Here is a 19,520-nt window from a genome sequence, read left to right on the forward strand (position 1 = left end):
CCCCCCCCTTCTTCGTAAAATTACGGGCCTAGTATAATGGATCGAAATTCCTTCGTTGAAATTAAAACAGTATTTAATATCTGCTTAACGTTCTCTTATTTAAGCTTTAGATAGCAAATTGAAAGGGGGGGCTAAACCAACAAAAAAGGTAACCCCCAAATTCTAATGCCTATATTATGGCTAACTTTTTTCAAGACCAACTATCTTTCAATTCAAATTTTTTGGGGTTAATTTTCTTATAACACTACCCTTTGCTGAAATGTGGGGTGCCAACCTTCCTTTCAGTAAACATTTTCTATAGTAAAGATAATGTCGGGAGAAAAAGTGGGGGGGCCTGGCCCCCCTGGCCCCCCCCGGATACTACGCCCCTGTTCAAAGTAGAAAAAGAAAAGACTAAATGTGCACATGAAATTCGATACCTAATATCTCTTGTGCATCGCCGAAAAACAGATCTTAAATCATACTTATAAGTTATAAGTAATGCTTTCTCAGAAAAGAATATCAATTAATTTTGTCAATATAAATATTAACCACTGTTTTTCCTATGCACACTTGTGTCATATTAAACTAATAAATTAGACAAAAATAAGAAAACGTTTTTTTTAAAGATCGCTTCATGGAGTTTATTTTAGCATTCTTGTCTCAAAGACCTGATTCAAGTTATTGAGCATAAACGATATCGGATTCCTGACAGTCGTAGGGCGAGCCATGTTTTCCGGCGAAACTTTTCAACCTTTTTCGATTAACTATTCGGGATAGTTCACTTTGAGGATAAACAGGAAATTGAAAAAAATTCATAACCGTTTCACCGCTTTAGTGTTACATGCATATGTACAATATGGAATTTGTGAAATGTGTTAAACAAACTTTCTAAACTTCGAATCTTAGGCTATAAGAACGTTCTTTTCTTTTAATTTCATTAAAGCTATCACTCCTATTTAATAGAACATTCCAAAGAAAAGGGGCGAAGATTAACTCATGGCGTTTGGCGCTAAAATTTGAATAGTGACCCGCCTTTCATAATTTTAAGAGAGGAGCACTGTATCATTGATATATACAAGTAGATTTAGAGTAGAAGTCCCGATAGCGTAATATTGAGCTATTGGAATTTCATGTGGCGACTTTGGTTCAATCCCCCTTGTGTGCAAATCTTTTTTTTTACTTTTCAAATCGATTTTACGTTTTCTTTCCGGAATCGGACGGAAGACCTCTCGTTGCTCGCAACGAGTTTCATCTAGTTAAGGTCTTCCGTCTCCAACGGAAGACCTTATTGTTTTCGTTCGGTTTCTTTTTCCCTATTATTAAGGTCTTCCGTCTTCAGCGGAAGACCTTCTTGTTATTCTTAGGTTTCTTTTCCACTATTTTTATTAAGGTCTTCCGTCTTCAGCGGAAGACCTTCTTGTTATTCTTAGGTTTCTTTTCCACTATTTTTATTAAGGTCTTCCGTCTTCAGCGGAAGACCTTACTGTTATTCTTAGGTTTCTTTTCCACTATTTTTATTATTGTTTTTTTTCTTACCGATTTTGTGCACGCAATTTCTCGGAAACGGCTCAATCGATTTTCATGAAACTTTCAGGTCTGATGGAACATCAATCAAACCTGATATATAATTTTTTATTTTTATGACGTCACTTCCGGTTTCGAGATTTCCGCGATTTAGTGATTTTCAGAGGTTCACTTTGTCCAGCAGTTTTCTCAAAAGTGCTTTTAGATAGAAACGTAAGATTTTCAGCGATGATAGAGCAACATGTGCTGATGTGACACACGCCTTTCTTATTCTCCGGAAGTGCAGCACGTTGGCGCTCGCTATGGCTCGAAAAAAGACCTATCGGGAATTTAGAAATTTTTCACACATTTTTGGTAATATCTTTTCACACGTTATTATTTTGTAAAGACATATATAACAAAAGTTGTGAAGAATGTCACGTTCTTTTGAAAAATATCAACGATAAGGGACTGGCCCCCATAATAAAGGGCCAAAAGGGGCCAAAAGTTTTTCCTTTGTATCTCAAAAAATATTGAGAATTTGTTATACGTCAAACAAGCAAAGTTGTTCAAAATATCAAGCTTTATCTAATGGCGTCGTCAAAATACGTCGGGTGATGTCACTTCCGGTCAAACCGGAAGTAGTCAAAAATTGCAGAATTTTTCAGTTCTTGACAGGTTTTTGGATATCATATGTCACTGGAAGCTTATATCATAATTTTTCGTCCGTCAACGTCACTTCCGGTCAAACCGGAAGTTGCCAAAAATGGCTTAATTTAGCAATAATTAACATAGATTTGGAGGATTAAACCATTTTGGAACTTCATTACTCTTTTTTTTTAATGAAAGTTACAGATGCATTTCCGGTCAAACAGGACGGAAGACCTACTCGTTGCTTTGCAACGAGCTTGGCTCTAGTTATTTTTATTATTGTTTTTTTTTCTTACCGATTTTGTGCACGCGATTTCTCAGAAACAGCTCGATCGATTTTCATGAAACTTTCAGGACTGATGGAACATCAATCAAACCTGATATATAATTTTTTATTTTTATGACGTCACTTCCGGTTTCGAGATTTCCGCGATTTAGTGATTTTCAGAGGGTCACATTGTCCAGCATTTTTCTCAAAAGTGCTTTTAGATAGAAACGTAAGATTTTCAGCGATGATAGAGCAACATGTGCTGATGTGACAAACACCTTTCTTATTCTCCGGAAGTGCAGCACGTCGGCGCTTGCTATGGCTCGAAAAAAGACCTATCGGGAATTTAGAAATTTTTAACACATTTTTGGCAATATCTTTTTACACGTTAATATTTTGTAAAGACATATAGAATAAAAGTTGTGAAGAATGTAACGATCTTTCGAAAGATATCAACGATAAGGGGCTGGCCCCTATAATAAAGGGCCAAAAGGGGTCAAAAGTTTTTCCTTTATATCTCAAAAAGTATCGAGAATTTGTAATACGTCAAAGAAGCAAAGTTGTTCAAAATATCAAGCTCTATCTAAGGGCTTCGTCAAAATACGTCGGGTGACGTCACTTCCGGTCAAACCGGAAGTAGTCAAAAATTGCATATTTTTGCTGTTCTTGACAGGTTTTTGGATATCATATGTCACAAGAAGCTTAAATCTTAATTTTCCGTCCGTCGACGTCACTTCCGGTCAAACCGGAAGTTGCCAAAAATGGCTTAATTTTGCAATAATTAACATAGATTTGGAGGATTAAACCATTTTGGGACTCATTACTCTTTATTTTTTTTAAAATGAAAGTTACTTCCGGTCAAACAGGACGGAAGACCTACTCGTTGCTTTGCAACGAGCTCGGCTCTAGTTATTATTGTTTTTTTTTCTTACCGATTTTGTGCACGCGATTTCTCAGAAACGGCTCGATCGATTTTCATGAAACTTTCAGGACTGATAGAACATCAAGCAAACCTGATATATAATTTTTTATTTTGATGACGTCACTTCCGGTTTTGAGATTTTCGCGATTTAATGATTTTCAGAGGGTCAATTTGTCCGGCAGTTTTCTCAAAAAGCACTTAACACAGAAGCATGAAATTTTCAGCAATGATAGAGCAACATGTGCTGATGTGACATACACCTATCTTTTTCTCCGGAAGTGCCGCACGTCGGCGCTCGCTATGGCTCGAAAAAAGTCCTATCGAGGATTTAGAAAATTTTTACACCTTTTCTGCAATATCTTTTTACATGTAAACATTTTGTAAAGACATATAGAACAAAAGTTGTAGAGAATGTCACGATCTTTCAAAAAATATCAACAATTAAGGGCTGGCCCCTATAATAAAGGGCCAAAAGGGGCCGAAAGTTTTTGTTTTATATCTCAAAAAGTAATGAGAATTTGTAATACGTCAAAGAAGCAAAGTTGTTCAGATTGTCAGGTTTTATCTAATGAGGTCGTCAAAATACGGCCGGCGACGTCACTTCCGGTTAAACCGGAAGTAGTCAAAACTTGCATATTTTTGCCGTTCTTGACAGGTTTTTGGGTAAGATATGTCACTGGAAGCCTAAATCTTAATTTTCTGTCCGTCGACGTCACTTCCGGTCAAACCGGAAGTAGCCAAAAATTGCTTAATATTGCCATAATTAATATAGATTTGGAGGATTAAACCATTTTTAGACTTCATTACTCTTTTTTTTTTGGAAAAATGAAAGTTGCAGATGTACTTCCGGTCAAACAGGACGGAAGACCTACTCGTTGCTTTGCAACGAGCTCGGCTCTAGTTATTATTATTAAGGTCTTCCGTCTTCAGCGGAAGACCTTCTTGTTATTCTTAGGTTTCTTTTCCACTATTTTTATTATTATTGTTTTTTTTTCTTACCCATTTTGTGCACGCGAGTTCTCGGAAACGGCTCGCTTGATTTTCATGAAACTTTCAGGACTGATAGAACATCAAACAAACCTGATATATAATTTTTTGTTTTGATGACGTCACTTCCGGTTTTGAGATTTTCGCGATTTAGTGATTTTCAGATGGTCACATTGTCCGCGAGTTTTCTCAAAAACGGCTTATGATAGAAACTTGAGTTTTTCAGCAATGATGGAGCAATCTATGTAGATGTGACATACGCATTTCATTTTTACCGCAAGTGCTGCACGCCGACGCTCGCTATGGTCCGAAAAAGGGCATGTCAAAAATTTTAAAATTTCTAACACTTTTTCTTCGATATCTTTTCCCATACAAATATTTCGTCAAGACATATAGAACAAAAGAAGTGTAAAATTACTTGATCTTTCAAACGATATCTCGAAAAAAGGGCTGGCCCCTATAATAAAGGGCTGAGAGGGGACAAACATTTTTCCTTTATATCTCAAAAAGTATTTATAATTTGTGATACGTCAAAGAAGCAAAGTTGTTAAAAATGCTAAGCTGAATCTATCTAGGTCGTCAAAATACATCCGGCGACGTCACTTCCGGTCAAACCGGAAGTAGTATGAAAATGCATATCTATGCCGTTCTTGACATAATTTTGGGTAACACATGTCACTGGAAGCATAAAAACTTAATTTTCCGTCCGTCGAAACCACTTCCGGTCAAACCGGAAGTAGCCCAAAATAGCTTATTTTTTAAGGTTTTGACGCAAAATTGAAATTATAATGTCACTGGAGACTTCTTATCTCATTGCTTTCTTTTGTTCCTTCACTTCCGGCACTTCCAGTCAAAACAGGACGGAAGACCTACTCGTTGCTTTGCAACGAGCTTTGCTCTAGTTATTATTATTATTATTATTATTTTTCTTACCGATTTTGTGCACGCGATTTCTCGGAAACGGCTGGACCGATTCTCACCAAATTTTCAGATCTGATAGATATTTATCTGAACCTTGTCGGAAATTTTTCGTAAGTACGTCGTCACTTCCGGTCGTGAGATATGGACGATTTACTGATTTTTAGAGGGTCAGCTTGTCCTGAGATCTCCTCCTAAACGACTTAAGATATCGACTTGAGATTTTCAGTGAAGGTAGAGGAAGGATAGTAGATGTGACATTTTGCATATAGAGCTTTCCAGGTAAAAAGGCATCGACGCTCGCCTGGGATCGAAAACAGCCTCATGCTCATCTCGCAAAAATTGACACGTTTTCTTTTATATCTTTTTACCTGTTAATATTTTGTTAAGACATATATAATAAAAAATATGCAATATAGTACGACCTTTCATTTGATATCAAGTAAACGGGGTTAGTCCTTCAAATTAGGGGCATAGAGGGGGCAAAAGTCTCTCGTCTTTAACTTTTTTGTTTTTCAATATTTTCAAATGATATTAGTATAGTTGATAGAAACATTTCTTATTAGGCTGAATATATAATTTGTTTGTAAATTTATAAATTCAAACTCGAGATAATAACATTCAAAAATCTGAAGCGGGAACTAAATGGCGGCGGTCTCTGTCAATTCCGACATTTCGCAATAGCAGTTAACAGAGGCAGCCGAGCGTTTGCTTGAACGAAAGTAACATAAGGAGCAATGAAATGTGTAGGGATACTTGGATTGTCACGTCGTAGGTTCGTTGCAATTCTGCGTCAAACTACATTCATAATCCAAGGTCTCCTTACAAGTTTTCTTTAATTGGTTTTGGTTGTTTCTCAAAGTAGAAAAAAGAAAAGAATTAATGTGCAAATTAAGTACGCATTGATGATATTATCTAAATCAAAAGGATTTAATCAAAATAGAAAAGGCATGATTCCATGATGTTTTATCAAAGATCATAGTCAAAGTCATATCTCATCTTATCGAAAATTCGGACGGAAGACCTACTCGTTGCTCGCAACGAGATCGCATCTAGTTATTATTATTTTTTTTCTTACCGATTTTGTGCACGCGATTTCTCAGAAACGGCTGGACCGATTCTCACCAAATTTTCAGATCTGATAGATATTTATCTGAACCTTGTCGGAAATTTTTCGTAAGTACGTCGTCACTTCCGGTCGTGAGATATGGATGATTTTCTGATTTTTAGAGGGTCGGCTTGTCCTGAGATCTCCTCCTAAACGACTTAAGATATCGACTTGAGATTTTCAGTGAAGGTAGAGGAAGGATAGTAGATGTGACATTTTGCATATAGAGCTTTCCAGGTAAAAAGGCATCGACGCTCGCCTGGGATCGAAAAATAGCCTCATGCTCATCTCGCAAAAATTGACACGTTTTCTTTTATATCTTTTTACCTGTTAATATTTTGTTAAGACATATATAATAAAAAATGTGCAATATAGTAAGACCTTTCATTTGGTATCAAGTAAACGGGGTTAGTCCTTCAAATTAGGGGCATAGAGGGGCCAAAAGTCTCTCGTCTTTAACTTTTTTGTTTTTCAATATTTTCAAATTATACTTGTATAGTTGATAGAAACATTTCTTATTAGGCTGAATATATAATTCGTTTGTAAATTTATAAATTCAAACTCGAGATATTAACATTCAAAAATCTGAAGCGGGAACGAAATGGCGGCGGTCTCTGTCAATTCCTACATTTCGCAATAGCGGTTAACGGAGGCAGCCGAGCGTTTGCTTGAACGAAAGTAACATAAGGAGCAATGAAATGTGTAGGGATACTTGGATAGTCACGTCGTAGGTTCGTTGCAATTCTGTGTCAAACTACATTTATAATCCAAGGTCTCCTTACAAGTCTTCTTTAATTGGTTTTGGTTGTTTCTCAAAGTAGGAAAAAAGAAAAGAATTAATGTGCAAATTAAGTACGCATTGATGATATTATCTAAATCAAAATGATTTAATCAAAAGAGAAAAGGCATGATTCCATGATATTTTATCAAAGATCATAGTCAAAGTCATATCTCATCTTATCGAAAATTCGGCCGGAAGACCTACTCGTTGCTCGCAACGAGATCGCATCTAGTCTTTTTCTTACCGATTTTATATGACATATTGTATTAGAAAAGGAGAGGAATTCACTAAGTTATTTAGAACTTGTTTCCAATCCCTTTTGATTGATATCAATAAACTATTTTTTAATCAATATTTTATTATGTTAGATTACATAATTGGATTGGACATCAGGCATGGCCTATATAAGTCCTCTCCTAGGTCAAGGTTACAAATGTTAAGAATATTGACAATAATTTACAATGATGGAATAATACTTATTAAGTTACATTATTTTCTTTTCTTAACTATATATGGGAAAACAATCAATAAACTATGTTCAAAACAACAAAACAATGCTAATTTGCATATGAAACACAGAATCCAACAATACTCCTATAACACTAACCAATCATATTGAAGGATTGTTTACCACAGCGGAGTCACTAGCAACACGTGGTCAGTCGATAGCCTGTTTTGGCTGTCCGCCATTGAATATTGTTTACTGCATTCTCGTAAACAATAATCATTCAGTACGATTGGTCAGTATTGTACGTGGTATTGCTGGGGTCTATAATTCATATGCAAAGTAGTATTTCTTTCATTGAAATCAAACATCCAATAGATGGGTAATATCATGGTATTCAACATGTGAAACCATTGGAGTCGGAAGCAAATTTGAAGGGGGGGGGGGGTAATTCACAGAGAAAAAGAACTCAAACCGGAAAAAAACTTGACAAGCAATATTTCGGAGGTCCCCCTCCCCCAAGGAAAACCATTATTACAGGCCTCTATCAATCTGTGTCTGGATAGCTGAATAACAAATTATTTTGCGAGCCTTGATGCACAAAACTAAAGCCGGTGAAGACTTGCTCTATCTTTTAAAAGCTAGAAATAGCAGGGACCTATATACTATAGTTAGTATACTAGTATAGGTCCCTGGAAATAGTAGGCCTAGTTGGTTTTTTAAAATTAAGTCTTAAGTTATCTATAGATACATGTCATTTTAGTATATTGAGGGGATAAAAAAAGGAGGGATGGAGAAAAAGAATCAAACCGGAAAAAAACTTGACAAGTTCTTTCAAGGAAACTTTTTAAAATGCTTGTGTCATAGCTGAATAACAAATTATGTTTAGTTTGTATATAAAAGTAAATGTCTATCTTTTAAAAGAGAGAAATACTATAGTTAGTATACGTCCCAATTAAGTTGGAATAATTATATAAATACAAGTTCTTTCTACTTTTTAAAATGCTTGTGTCATAGAATCAATGTTTAGTTTGTATATAAAAGTAAATGTATAAGAGAGAAATTCGTATACGCCAATTAATGAATAATTATATAAATACGATAATTATGCAGATTTTAAAAGCGACATTTGCCAATGACTGGCATATTCTGATGAAATTTCAGGATTTAGGTTGCCAAATTATGAAAGCTAAAAATATGCCGACTATTAATTAGAGCTTGTCTTTAAAAACTTTATTATCTTGGTTTGCAGAATGCATCTTACGTTTTAAGTGCTTGGTGAAGCTATCTGCTTCACTAGCTTTAAATAGCAGGTTTATTTTCCTGAGAAGGCTAATCATCTTGCATAAATTATTTTCATAAACAATGATAAAATTACCAAAATATCCTATGAATTATACATTTTCCATGTAAAAAGAAATGAATGCATTAGTTACTCTATAATTTGGAACAATGCGCTATCTTTTGTGATGGAACTATTAGGCCTATAAAAGACACCAGTGAGTAAGCAATATTCTTGGGCAAAACAAATTGTGCTGAATGACAATAACCATAATAAAGGATTCACATCTACAGGTATTGTATCATTAGTTCAAATTATTAAAACCTTAAATCAATCAGTTACTAATTTACTACTTGCACTTGCTTTCCTTTACACAGATTTGAATTATTGCGCCAAGTGAACTATTTGATGATGTCATACAATGGCGCCTACATGCGCTTACTGTAACGCTAGTTGTCATGTTATAATACTTTATGGATTAGCTGATAACATCAATGAAACACCTGTAAGTGCATTTTTATATTACGCCTAATTGATAATAGAAGCACAAGATAAACAATTTAAGAACATAACCTTGTCAGGTATTAAAAAAGACTTAGGCATAGCATGTTGGATGAACAAGTAGTAGTAGGGGGCTAGGGGCCTAGTGGAAGTACAAGTACATGGAAGTTTTGTAAGAGGATCGTCGCAAACCACGGTTTTGAGTCCGCAACGTCCCACAACGTCGCCTGGGATTAGAATAGTATAAACAAAAACAAACAATGGCATGATTCGTGACATATTCTGAAACTGTAACGATAAAATCTACCCCATCTAGGCCTATCTATTGAATGACAAAGAATATACATGTATTACACATGGAAGTATAAACTCTGCAATGAAACAAAAGATATTACTATGAAAATGAAAAATTCATTTGTTGAAACGCATGAACTATTGTGGCATTTGTGCAATTACTTTAAATCACGATAATTTGACTTATTTGGTAATCCCCCTCCCCAAAAATCATTGATACTGCGGTATTACACATGGAAGTATAAACTCTGCAATGAAACAAAAGATATTACTATGAAAATGCATTTGTTGAAACCACATTGTGGCATTTGTGCAATTACTTTAAATCACGATAATTTGACTTATTTGGTAATCCCCCTCCCCAAAAATCATTGATACTGCGGTCCTTGCATGCTTACATGCACCACAGGTACTTGTGGACAGGACCCCCACCCCCTTGATAACCCCGGGGCTTATTTGACCTTTTTTTTCACATTTATTAGGCCCTAACACTTATTCAACATGTTTGCAATAGGAATAAATCGTGAAACCCCCCAAATAATCGCTCCACAAAAAAATACCCCAGTATACATTATAGTGGAGTATTTTTTTAATTATGAAAATTCAAAAAAAGTCATGCGTCGGTGCTTACACGAGCTGCAGAACTGTAACTCTACGAACAAATACCAAGTCACTTTGTCAGGCAAGTGCAACTTTTTTGTGAGCAATAAATATACATTTTTTTTTCAATGGCTGGCACTGTAGCCCTCCAGTCTATTAATATATTTTTCGGAGAGCTACAGATCTGCAGTTATGCTTAAATGTACCCACGCCTGCAAAATAGGGATTTTTTATTGAAATATATATTGGGAACTATCTATTTGTGCTATAAAGACAAGCGTCTGGATGATCGAGACTAAGTCTGAACCGGATGCTTATGACGTTGTTACTATGACGTCACAATTACTTTTGTTTATCGCAAGACAGTCGTGCATCAATAATGGTGAGTTTTTACTTTTGATTACTGTTTAATGTCCCTCTCGAGAACTAAATCCGGAGTCTTACATGCATATTCCAACAAACCATGTTACGCACTCTATGCTTTTTAGTAGGGCTGGGACGATACAACTTTTTCTATATCGATACGTATCACGATATTTGATCCACAATACGATATCACGATATGTTTAATTGCTTAGAAAATTTTCTTTTTTTGGCATTGAAATAAATAAATTATTTCTATGCAAATAAGAATAATTTATTCAAAATAGTTGTTTATACGTTGTAAAACAAAAATACTTTACTCAAGTGGAGTTAATTATTATTTATTTCACATCTATATTTATATTTAGCTTATTTATTTTATATACTAAACCCCAAATGTTAAATAAACAAAGAAAAATAGAGAAGTAAGATTTTTTGGGCGATATTTCGATATTTCTTCATATGTATCCTAGGAGACACATGATACAGGTCGAGTAATCAACCTTGGTTGGGTTACCCGGGGATTGAGTTTCTCTGTGCTTGCTATATTTATATTTTTCATTTATAAATTAGTAACTAATGTGCTTTAATTGTTAATTCTAGGAAAAGATGAATCGATTACATGTCGTGTCTGAATAGGTATAAAGCTTAATTATGCGAGTACTGTATACGACGGTGTAAGAATGCCAAGTTTTTAAATTTGCCTAGATAGCCCAGCGGTCTAACACACTGTTCTTGCACTGTTGATAGACATATTCCGCCTGTATCCCTAGAATAGATATAATCATGTGTACCTTATAAATCATAAATATGCAGTGGGAAAAAGGGGGGTGGTAAATAATTTATGCAGGAAATGGTGTGATAAATGAAATAAATTGAGACTTCAAGCAGTATTAGTCGCAACTTTGATGATCTATTAAAAAATTTTTGTTGCATTATTGCAATATATATTGTAATAATTAATTATTTCAATGACAGAAAAAAGAACATCATTAAAGTTCTGTTGTTCATTTTTGCGATGGATGAACTATTTTTATGATTTAAATGAAGAAATATTACAATATTGTCGTCCTGTACGAAATAATTCCTTATTTAATTTTAAAATATACATCCCATTGTACAGAAGACTTTCGTAATAAAAAAAAATCATACAGGTTTATCAAAATAGCACAATTTCCATGTAACAGCAAAAAAATCTCCAAAATACTTTAATAGAGCTCGTACTGGTTTAAGATTAAATCTTAGTACTCACCCTTTAATTAAACCTTTTTTTTAACTAGGCTGAAAAAGACAAAAGTCCCGAGAGAAGAGGAAAAGAAAATGACCAGGAGCTGCCTGATGCTCCGAATCCCAGGCAGCTCCTGTCAATCATTAAGGAGCAACGAAAGGTACGAAGATTTTAATTTTTTCCAATTAGATATATTTTTTCCATTTTGTTTTTAATTTTTAAATTTTTGTCCCCAATCGGTGTAACCGGAGTTGACTTATAATATCCTTTGCGTCTGTCCGTTTGTCTGTTCAGGGCTTAATAACCCTTGCATACAGGGCCTGTAAAAGCAGCAGTAGCTTCATTGTGTCAAATATCTCCATTTTTGGACATTCCGATAGGAGGGGGGGGGGGTTACAGTACACGTCCACAAATGTATACACACTCTTTCTCTTTATAAAAATTTAACGTTAGAATTAAGAACATTGGGTTTATGCCTATATTAAAAATGGTATAAATCTGCAAATCTATGACAGATTGGAGCTACAATGAGAGATGTCCCCTCAACTTTTGGAAAAGTAACCGAGATGACAGTTAAAGGCCTCAAGAAAAATATACTTGTATACAGTGGACCTTCAGATATCCGGACGCCAGATATCCGGATGCTTCAGTATCCAGACGAATTTTCATTTTTTTAAAATGAATTTTTAACGTTATTTTGTCTTGTTTAACTGGTAATTCAAATATCTGGACACCTCACATATCCGGACAAATTGACTAGGAACCAAAGCGTCCGGATATGTGAGGCTCCACTGTATATGAATTCGATATAACGATTTGTCGTTTTAGTAGAATTGGTTTTAAAAAATTAAAAAGTTGTTTAAATGAATTCAATTCGTTATAAAAGTTTCAGAATTTGGTGAGACCAGTTTAAATTCGTACAATTCGTGTATTAATTAACAAATTTTTTATTCGTTATAATGAATTCAACATCTTTTTTTTTTAATAACATTGAAATTCATCATAACGAATTCAAAGAAAATTTTATTACGAATTAAATTCTTTACAAATTTGACAATTCATTCTATCGAATTCAGCAATATTTTGGGATAGGTCCTAAATGGACTTCCCTTCCATAAAAAAGACATGATCATATTTTAATTTTTTTTTTATTTTAGGCTCCAAGAAGACAAAGTGAGTGCGTAGTAGTAAACGTAAGGGATAGAACCGCCACAACAAAGAAAGTAAAATTCATAATCCCACTCGAAAGTGCTGAAGAGCAAAGCTGTATTCAGGTCACAGCGGTAAAGTATTCATTGTTTAAAAGTCTTCTGCCTAGTACATGTATCTCAGAGACAAAATTATTAAAATACCATCAAACTAGAGGTATTGTGAGCAATGAACTCACTAAATGATACTAAATGACGCCTCCCATAATGTCCATGTGTTGCTATATATTGTTTTACGGTAATGTGTAAAGAGGAATAACTCGTCTTATCAAATGTTATCCAGAAGCTTCTATATGTGACGTCATAGGTGAACATATAATGGCAATGTCCATGTTTTGCTATGGGAAACCTAAAATACGTGTCGAATAAAAAAGTAAAATAAAAGGTGCACAATGGCAATATGTAATAAAGATTCTGTGAAAGTTTCATTAAATTTCACTCTGACAGTAATATAAGAGGAGTTGCGGATAAGAGATAAAGCGTAACAGATGGACGGACGGAAATCCCGATTACTATATACCCTCCCACTTTTCAAGCAGGGGTTATAACAAAGTGTGCTCAACATGACTATAAAATTGTTTATCTGTACGTCATGTAACTATAAGGGATATATCAGAGAAAAAAAGCTTCATAAGTTAACAGTCTTGTTATATATTTAATGAGTTAGTCAGAGTTTGCTTTAATGGTCCCAGAAATTATCAAGAATTTTTTCGTGAAATGTTTATTCAAATAGTTTTGAAATATATTTGTTATAGTTTGAAACCTTTTTTTTATCAAATAACAACACTTACTAACTTCTTATTTTATAAGAAGTTTTCATGAATATTTTACTCTTTGTATGCGTCTGCTCACTCGCTTAAGTTCAAAATTTGTGCTGCCTAATGCCTTATTGTCTATGTTCCCTATATAAAAGTTTTAAAACTTCTGTTACACTGTATATATCTACTCTCGTTTCATCAGGGACAAAATATTAGATATAAAATGAAAAGAATTTTATTGACAAATGTTGAGACTGTTAAGACTAGAATGAACCTCCAGTTTTTTCCACTCTGTGTTGTGTTTTCTGAGAAAATATCCAAGTCTTCTATAAGTATAGGACTATAAAACAAACTCGATCTTCTTTCTCCTTCCCTGAATTCCTCTTCTTTTTTGATATTTTGCACTATACAGAACAAAGTAGATAGTGAAACAGAAAAATATCCAGATTTAACAACCTTAAATAGGCGGAGTATATAAAACAAGCTAATTCAGAGAATTCGTGTCCCCCGCTTAGGGAAAAAAGAAGAGCATGTGCAGTTCGGGGGGATCGAATCCCCCATCCCTGAGTGTGTAGAAATATTAAATTTATACATGTTAATTTAAGCAAATAAAAAATACCGATATTGATATAAAGATTTGATTGGTTATTCTTTATTTTGTGTATAAAAGATTCTTTTTATATAGAATATTTATCGACACTGTAATGATGATTTTTTGAGTTTGTGCAAGCGGTCGTCATAACGTTTTTACTTTTCATTTCACATGCTGGATACTTTCATGTAGTAAATAAAAGAAAAGGCGATTATCGAACCCGGAACCTCTTACATGTTGGGTGAGAGTCATACCCCTACACCATGGAGGTACTTGCATGTACCGCAAATTAATGAAAACATAAGGTTACATATATACTCACTTTCAATATTGTCAAAATTTAGCCTTTACTAAAAATTACGAACTTGAACTTTGATCTTTTTACCTCAAAATCAATAGGGGTCTTCCTCGGGTCTCAGGGAGTTGTTATGTAATATTTCATTGCAAATGCTCAAAAAATTTTCTAGATATCAAGCAAAGACGAAAGTGTTAAAACAGACAAAATTTATTTATCTATGACCTTTGGAAGTCGATCGGGCTCTCCTTTAGGCCATAGGGATTTGCTATGCACAATTTCATTCGAAAGCTCAAAGGCTTCTTAAGATATCGCGCGGAAACGAAAGCGTTACAGACAGAAAGAAATACGGACAGACGGACAGACAGACCTAAATTTAATATCCCCCACTTTCAGTAAAAGCGTTGGGCAATAAATGGGAGGTTATCCGATGAATCATTTGAAATAACGATGTTTGGTGACATTCATTACATTCAATAAAATAGAAACATTAAAAAAGTATATTGTATGTTCTAAATCCAAAATTTTTAGATAAATATTTTATAAATTCCGAAAAATTTCTCAATAATTTCTAGGAATACTTATCTTCGCTACGCATTAGCCAAGGATTTTCCACTCCACTCCCCATCTTCACTAGCCAAGGGTTTTCGGTCCACTCCACTCCCCATCTTCTCGGGTTTTCGGTCCACTCCACTCCCCATCTTCTCTAGCCAAGGGTTTTCGGTCCACTCCACACCCTATGGGGGGAGTGGACCAAAACCTCTGGCCAGCGAAGATGAGGAAAACTATTTCAACTTTAATAAATTTCCTGCTTTTTTTAAGACTGAGAAGGGGGTCTTTGTTACAAGTGTCCTTAGAGACGAGGTACAGAATGAAGAAGTGATTCTAACAAGCGGACAAGAACTTCTGACCAAGCTGAAACTGACACTGGAAAAGGAAACGGTACTTTTCAAATAAAAAAATGAATATTTTTATCTGTAATCTTTTGCTGTCTGATTTCGCCCGTCGTCGTGCGTTAACATTTTAAAATTTTCAGCTTTTCATATCACAATTGTTTCTATCTGTCTATGGGAAATACTATAGTAGTACCCTTTATACGATATCATGTTCATTCTAGTAAAATTGTGGGGAAATGTGTTTTGAATTCATTTCATCGGAAGTTTGGTACTGGAATAATCTGAATTTTTTTTCTCTTGTAGCCATTCACATCTAGAAGATCAGACGAATTAAGAGCCTCTTTTAGATTTTTTCCGAAACTCGGAACGGTTAAAGTATGTAAAGTTAATATCATTCAAAATGCATTTCCTAAAAAAAAAAAATAAATACAAGTCTAGGACATGTTTGAAAATGTTTTTTTTAAATAAACAAATTCGTAAGTTATGTGTACAATAGCAATTTTAAACCAAATCATTAATTTTGCAAAATTTTACAATCAACTTATGTTGCTAGTCTTAGTCGTAGGTTCTTTTTAAAAATGGCCCCTTGTGGAATCAATTATATATAAATTTATTATCATGACAGGAAGACGACGAATTTCAGGTCCGTGCAGATGACAGGAGATACGGATTAATCCAGTCCGATTCGGAGGCGGGGATCTCCGACTCCGGATCGGACTGGTCGGGCCCGGATGTCTACATGGAAGTACGTAACATTAATAGGACAATTTTCACTTTAGCTTGGACTTTCAGTAAGGCGTGGCATTCTCAACGCTACATAATTAGCTTTTGAAATTTACACCGCTTTCTTTCACTGTTGAAATATACATGGGATAGAAAATCTGGCAAATGCCAATTAGTGTTTCGAATAACCAATAACATTCTCTCTTCCGGCAAAGAGGTGGAACTTAAGACGAGTTAAGTCGTCCAATCGTTGTCAGCAACAATTTAAAAGTTCCTGATGTTAATAATTTTTCAACCAATAAACATTCCATTTGACAGATGAGAATGCCACGCCTTACTGAAAGTCCAAACTTACCTAAAAATTGTTCTAATTATAGTGAATAAAAAAAAGGAAAGATTTCTTTAAATTTATAATCCAATAAAAAAGGTACTTAAATTACTGAAATTAATTTTACTTCGTACTACTTTTTTGAAGTGTGACTGTGTAACGCCGTTGAAATATCTTCTCTGTTGTCACTGTTGCCGGAAGCGGAGGCCTAGAAAGGTACTGATTTATAAAACTAAAAATGAATTGCTAAACAAATTATGAACTAAAATTAACTAAAATTTGTTTTTCACCTGACTAGACTCCCACATTCTCTGTGAAGTGGGTAGAGGATAAGACAAACACAGGAGGAGAGGTGAAAGACGACACTAGAGTGGACGAATACGAGGAAGACAAACCAAAACATGTAGGGGTAGGTTTTAATTTATTAACATTTGTTGACTTGTTATCTTTTGGTCTTGTAATATTATAAATCAAAATATTGGATTTTTGTTTTTTCCTTAAAGCTCATTAGCACTTCAATTTTAAAACTTTAAATTTTCATTTGACCTTTCAGAAAATGAAGAGATTCAGAAATTTTCTGAAGAGAATATTTTGTTGTGGAAGGTATGTTGAAGGAAACATTGTTCAAATTGTTTTTTGATATATTACATTATATTATAAATTAAACACTTTCCGTTGTAAAAATCTGCTCATTCATTTACGACTGAAGTTCAGATTTAACCCCCTCCCCCTCCAATTTCCACATAAAAATTACATGTATATGTAAGAATTAATAAAAAATTTTATTGAAATATTTTTTTCTGGTATTAAAAGCCAAAAGTTAAAAAAAATGGTCAAAATTTTAGCAAAGATCATGATTTAGTTCGAAAAAAAGCTATTTTAAGCAAATAGGTCTTAGTCAAGGTCACAAGGTCATTGATCTTGGTGTCATTTGAAATAACGTGATTAGTGGAGTATGCATACCAAATATGAAGTCTCTACCCTTCATAGTTCAACAGTTATGGTGAAGGTTCAAAAAAGCTATTTTTAGCATATAGGTCACAGTCAAGGTCACAAGGTCATTGACCTTAATGTCATTTGGAGGAACTTAGTGAAGTATGCATACCAAATATTAAGTCTCTTTCTTTCACGGTTCAAAAGTTATGGCAAAGGTTCAAGTTTGCAGACAAAAAGCTATTTTTAACATATAGGTCACAGTCAGGGTCACAAGGTCATTGACCTTGGTGTTATTTGAAAGAGTGGAGTATGCATACCAAATATGAAGACTATTTCTTTCACGGTTCAAAACATATGGCGAATATTAAAGGTTGCAGACAAGCAGACAGACTGGACAAAAATAATATACGCCCCAGATCTATCGATTGGGGATTTGTGTCGCATAAAAACCTCGACAATCGTTGAAAAGACACTAAGTAATAAGTACGTCTTACAATTGTTGAAATTTTGTCCATTTTGTCCTCTTTCTGAAAAAGGATATAAAATCGGACTAGTTTGTGACGTCATAAAAACAGAAATTGTGAATACACTGCTCTGGAACTATAATATTTTCTGTTAACTTATATTTCTCGTACAATTTATTGAATTCAGCACATTTCAGGAAGTTTTCAAAATTTGACTTTTGTGGGGGCAAACATATGCAATATACCGCATATAGTTCTTTGACTTATCTTGTATATGGGGGAAAAATCACTTTCATCCACAACGTACAATCTTCGTTCTAACACAGTTCATTACATTTTGAACCACGGGTCGTGTGTTCTATGCGAGGCATTAAAAGACGACGATTTTAAAAAAATAAATTAGATCCGAACTCTTTTGTTATGTAGATATAATTCAGTCATAATTTCTTATTCTAAATATTATCGAGACATATGACGTCTGGTCTTAATTCATCAAAATGTTTAACTAACATTGTTTTCAATTGCAGGAAAAACAGTGAGGAATAAAGACCGTCTAGCCTGTTCATATTATTTATTCATTTTTATAAAATAATGTGATTGTTTCTTCTTTCGTTTTGGAAACCAAGGAGAAGACAACGGAGCTATTTAATACCGTATTTTAGATTAGCATTTTATTGGATCTTTTTTTTTATTTGGACGTGTTTTTTTTTTATTTTCTAGAATATTGGCTACAGAGCAGAAAAAAGCTCTGTAGTCAACATTGCTGAATTCATACAATATTTTAAATTCTTCTTTGACTATAAATCAAATATATTTTTAAAATCTGTTAATTGAGGTTCCGTTGTCTTCTTTTTACAAAATTCTTTAAACAATATTGTACAAGTTAAATATGTAATGAAATATGAAATTAAAAACTGCATTGCAAAAATAGACTTTTTGTTATGATGTCAGATACGTGTATGTAATTCGGAAACAACATTTTGTTTTGTTTGTTTGTTTGTTTTTTTTCTTTTTCGGGGGGTAGGGGGTTGGCTTTTTTTTTTCTTTGTGAGATGGTGTTACCAGTATATACTAGTTTTAAAAAAAGTAGGGGATATTGGATTTACAAGGACAATGAAATGCAGGTTATAAATTCAGGAAGTAAACAAATGACAGAAAAAAAATTAAGGACACATTTGTCAATTTATTCGAAATCCTGTGTTCAGTCAGAAAAGGACAGTTTCTCAAGAATAAGCATAGACACGAACATAGGGTCACACAGCAAATGTACCCCCATTGTGAAACAAAATCAGGGTGAACCCCTCTCGGCTAGCCAGACAAACTCCGAATCGGTGTGGCATACTCCTAACGAGACGGCCAAAGTCATTTTGGGGGAGTTTATTCCATTCCTTTTGCAATGTTGCAGCAAGTTCTTGGACATTGTCCGATCTGAAATTGTCAAACATTACAAAATATAAAGATTCAAATCAAAATTTTTATTAGCTTTA

The 19,520-nt window shown here is 34.3% G+C and overlaps 1 protein-coding gene across 1 annotated transcript; it reads left to right on the forward strand.

Moving 5' to 3' along the window:
• Positions 1 to 9,268: 9,268 nt before the first annotated feature.
• On the forward strand, positions 9,269 to 18,604 carry LOC134249302 (uncharacterized). Its single transcript, XM_062731666.1, has 10 exons — positions 9,269 to 9,352; positions 11,886 to 11,993; positions 12,991 to 13,116; positions 15,509 to 15,628; positions 15,886 to 15,957; positions 16,208 to 16,327; positions 16,781 to 16,849; positions 16,932 to 17,042; positions 17,187 to 17,236; positions 18,561 to 18,604. Exons 1-10 carry the CDS (start codon positions 9,269 to 9,271, stop codon positions 18,577 to 18,579), a joined length of 879 nt encoding a protein of 292 aa, XP_062587650.1. The 3' UTR covers positions 18,580 to 18,604.
• Positions 18,605 to 19,520: the final 916 nt, after the last annotated feature.

The sequence above is a fragment of the Saccostrea cucullata genome, unplaced genomic scaffold, assembly GCF_032062105.1.
Source record: "Saccostrea cucullata isolate Sc308-1 unplaced genomic scaffold, CSIRO_AGI_Scuc_v1 ctg3781, whole genome shotgun sequence".
NCBI classification, from domain to species: domain Eukaryota; kingdom Metazoa; phylum Mollusca; class Bivalvia; order Ostreida; family Ostreidae; genus Saccostrea; species Saccostrea cuccullata.